Here is a 3,385-nt window from a genome sequence, read left to right on the forward strand (position 1 = left end):
GGGTTTTTTGTTTTGTTTTAGCATCAAGACCTAGTATTCTTGCCAGTGCACTTGAATATCATTTGTACATTACAATTAATATTTTTCTGGCTGCAGTTACTTTTGATCGAGTGACCACTGGCTGCCTTTGTGCCGTTTCCTATTCGAGTTTTAATGTCCGATATAAACACTTAAATATTCCCTTAAAAGAAACAACCCCAAAGCCATACCTTTTTATATATTTCTAACCCAATCAAAACGTCGTTGTAAAAGCATCCTACCACCGATGCCTCAGCATGAGCAAGCGGTTGGGCCTAAGTAACCTCAGATAAGCATGCACCAGCACCGTTTCTCAAAGATTTAAGTTTAACAGAAAACTATCAACACATTTTATGATAACATCATTTCTGCTTTTGCAATCACCTGCACGCAGGTGATCGAACACGCACCGAAAACACCTTTGTCCTTCAGCCGATAATTACCTACAGCCTGAACATAGTCTTGTTCCCCCTCCCCACACATACACACGACAGTATAACACAGACTGACAGATATTTGAAACGAATTAGACTAATTAATGATACAAACTAAGTTATCCCCCGAGTAAAAGATGAAACAGCACACAAAGTTTGTATACTTTCCTGTGAATTTTCTTTTATGGCGCAACATATGCTTCTTAGCGATTTTGAAACGATCATGCAGTACAAACTTCGATTTCTTTCTTCTTTTTTAAAAAAAAACAAACAAACATCAGAGTCTTCTTGGAACAGCTTGTAGGCAGTAAAAGTCTAACATCGGGTGTCTAACATCGATTTTTCGATACCTTGAGAAGGTGTTTTGCAGGGGGAGGAGAAGGGGTATTGATGGGGGAGGAGATGACTGCTGTAGTCTCCAACCTGCTTATCAATTAGCCTTCTGGTCATCCTCTCCTCCACTCCCCATCGTAGATCATCCACAAAGCGCGATAGATCAGCCCAGCAAGAAGGCCCCCCGTCGGCTTCTGTCATGCTGGACAGGGGAAAGCTCAGTTTCATCAGGACAGCCGATCAGTGCGAAGCTCGGCGAGACAAGAGGAAAATGAGGTTCAAGCAGGCCCTGGTGTCGGTGGTGGCGTTGGTCGGTCTAGCGTACTACGTGTACTTCCTGCGTTCATCTTCTCAGCGGTCGATGCTGGACACTCAGGCTGCACAAGATGGCATCGCGATGCAGCCAGACGACGCCATGATTGTCCGCATGGCAGCCTTTCTGAATGCTTCTGGCAAAATCGGCCAAGAGGATGATGATGAGGAGGAAATGGATGGCTTTCACACTGATATGTCCCTGGATGCCATACCTCCACCGGGTGATGACTCACCCGAGAAACAGAACATTGAGGTGAAGATGGAGCCCATGGACGATCCTTTAAATCTGAAGGGCGATGACAACGGCCTCAAAACGGATATCATGCTTGGGTCGACGTCTACTTTTCATCCTTCGGATATCAAACGTCTGGGCAACGACAGCAGCCAGCAGGAGGTACGACCCATAGAAATAATGCCTCAGCAGAAGGAGGTGGATGTGCCTCAGCAACCCCCAGAAATCAAACTTGAGCAACCTCCAGCGGCGAACTTTCAACAACCACCAGTGGTCATGGTTCAGCAGCCTCCAGAGGCAAGCCCTCAGAAACCACCAGTGGTCATGGTTCAGCAGCCTCCAGAGGCAAGCCCTCAGAAACCCCCAGTGTTTATCCCTTTGCAACCTCTACAGGAAAACCCTCAGCAGCCTCCATGGGTCAAACCTCAGCAACTCCAAGTGGCCGTGCCTCAGCAACCTCCACTGTTCATCCCTCAGCAACCTCTAGAAGTACACCCTCAGAAACCTTCATGGGTTAAACCTCTGCACCCTCCTGCGTTCATCCCTCAGCAACCTCCAGTGGCCAAAGTTCAGCGACTACAGGAAAAGCTACGTCAGCCCAAGGATTCCAACAGCCACGTGGTAGATGCGGCTCAAATATTTGAGAATGTTCGGCAGAGGGGCCATCAATACGTCCAACAGAACAGTGACTCGAGACTAAAGCCACCGTTTCAACTACTGCCAGACAACATGGCGAAGTCTGGTGTTGGACCAAATCCCGCGTCAGCACAAAACGATGCCAACAACCAGCACGTACTCAACAGTGGACTTGTGGTCAAGGCCGTTAACAGCGACATTGGTGAGACTTGGTCAGGTAATAGATTTTTGGTGCCACAAGCAGGTCGTCGTAGTGTAAACCGCAATCAAGCAAATGTGGCTTTCAACAGACGATGATTTCTGTGTTCTGCTGTGTGATGTAGTAATGTAATAGAAACTTCCCAGTGCAAGTTTTTTTCTTTAATGGGGGTGCAGAGGAAACTGAGAATGTGGACCAGCATTTTACAACCTATTTGTTCAGACATCAATATATAAGGTATCTTAATAAAACACAAAAAGGCTTCCAATAGCAGCGGAAGCTATGAGCACAGAAATGTTCATAACAGTGATGCTTATGCAAGAAACCTGAACTTTGATACAAATCAGCACGTTTTGTGATTGAAGGCCGGTCACATGACAAAAGCACAGCGATTGATGATGATAGGCCTAAAAGTCACGAAAAATGCGGCTTAAAATTCCACACCTAGGCCTGCTTAATTATGTGATAATCAGGAGCTGTCTCTTCTTGACTTTACTCACATAAGCAGCAATAATTTGTATGCAACTATTTGGCTGAAATAAGTGTAATGAGCAAATGGACTGAAGCAAAATTTGTATAGGATGATAAAAAAATTCCAAAAATGTCTTACGAAAGGCAGTGCTTGTACACGGATACCTTATGGTATACATGTGTCTCATTCTTCAAACATGTATGACTTCATTCACATTATGCTGTTTGAGGAAAAAAGACATACTTATGCCGCTTTCATGGTGGGTGCCTAAGACTTTTTTCATTAAGCCAACATTTTGCAAAAACTTAAAAATCATTTATTATTAAGTAATCTTCTCTACAATCTTGTTTAGGCTATGATTTAAATAAATCTGAATTTCTGGACAAACCTCATATTAGCATGTTAAACTTGACAGCAGTTTCGGGTATTACCTGTTTTGTGCTTGGGACAGAATAATTCTTACATTAACGGTTTTATTTCTTCCAGTTCTGCTGGTTATTCGCATTTTTAACTTCTTCATTTACTCTTGATTTATAAGACATTAATAAAAGCAAATGACAAAATTGCCAAAACTTCTGACTGATGAATAATTTGCATGTGGGTACCATAGGTGCATAAAATTACACTTACTTGCTCTAATATTATTTCTAAAGAAATTAAATCAGGTTGTCTTAAATATATGTAAATTATGTTAAAAATAAGTGATACAAGAATTGTCAGTGCAATAAAGTTTATGAACCTCCTTG

The 3,385-nt window shown here is 42.9% G+C and overlaps 1 protein-coding gene across 1 annotated transcript; it reads left to right on the forward strand.

Annotated features, from left to right (window-relative positions):
- The first annotated feature begins 808 nt into the window (after positions 1–808).
- LOC112574302 (activating signal cointegrator 1 complex subunit 2 homolog) lies at positions 809–3,385 on the forward strand. The gene is made up of 2 exons (XM_025255292.1): positions 809–1,621; positions 1,670–3,385. Exons 1-2 carry the CDS (start codon positions 985–987, stop codon positions 2,263–2,265), a joined length of 1,233 nt encoding a protein of 410 aa, XP_025111077.1. The 5' UTR covers positions 809–984; the 3' UTR covers positions 2,266–3,385.

This window comes from Pomacea canaliculata, linkage group LG10 (genome assembly GCF_003073045.1).
Source record: "Pomacea canaliculata isolate SZHN2017 linkage group LG10, ASM307304v1, whole genome shotgun sequence".
NCBI classification, from domain to species: domain Eukaryota; kingdom Metazoa; phylum Mollusca; class Gastropoda; order Architaenioglossa; family Ampullariidae; genus Pomacea; species Pomacea canaliculata.

Bases quoted from the DNA above. Each gene is read 5' to 3' on its own strand.
- LOC112574302 (XM_025255292.1), top strand. From the start codon at position 985: ATGCTGGACAGGGGAAAGCTCAGTTTCATCAGGACAGCCGATCAGTGC. The intron at 1,622-1,669 runs CTCCAGAGGCAA...TGGTTCAGCAGC, and splicing joins AGTGGTCATGGTTCAGCAGC to CTCCAGAGGCAAGCCCTCAG.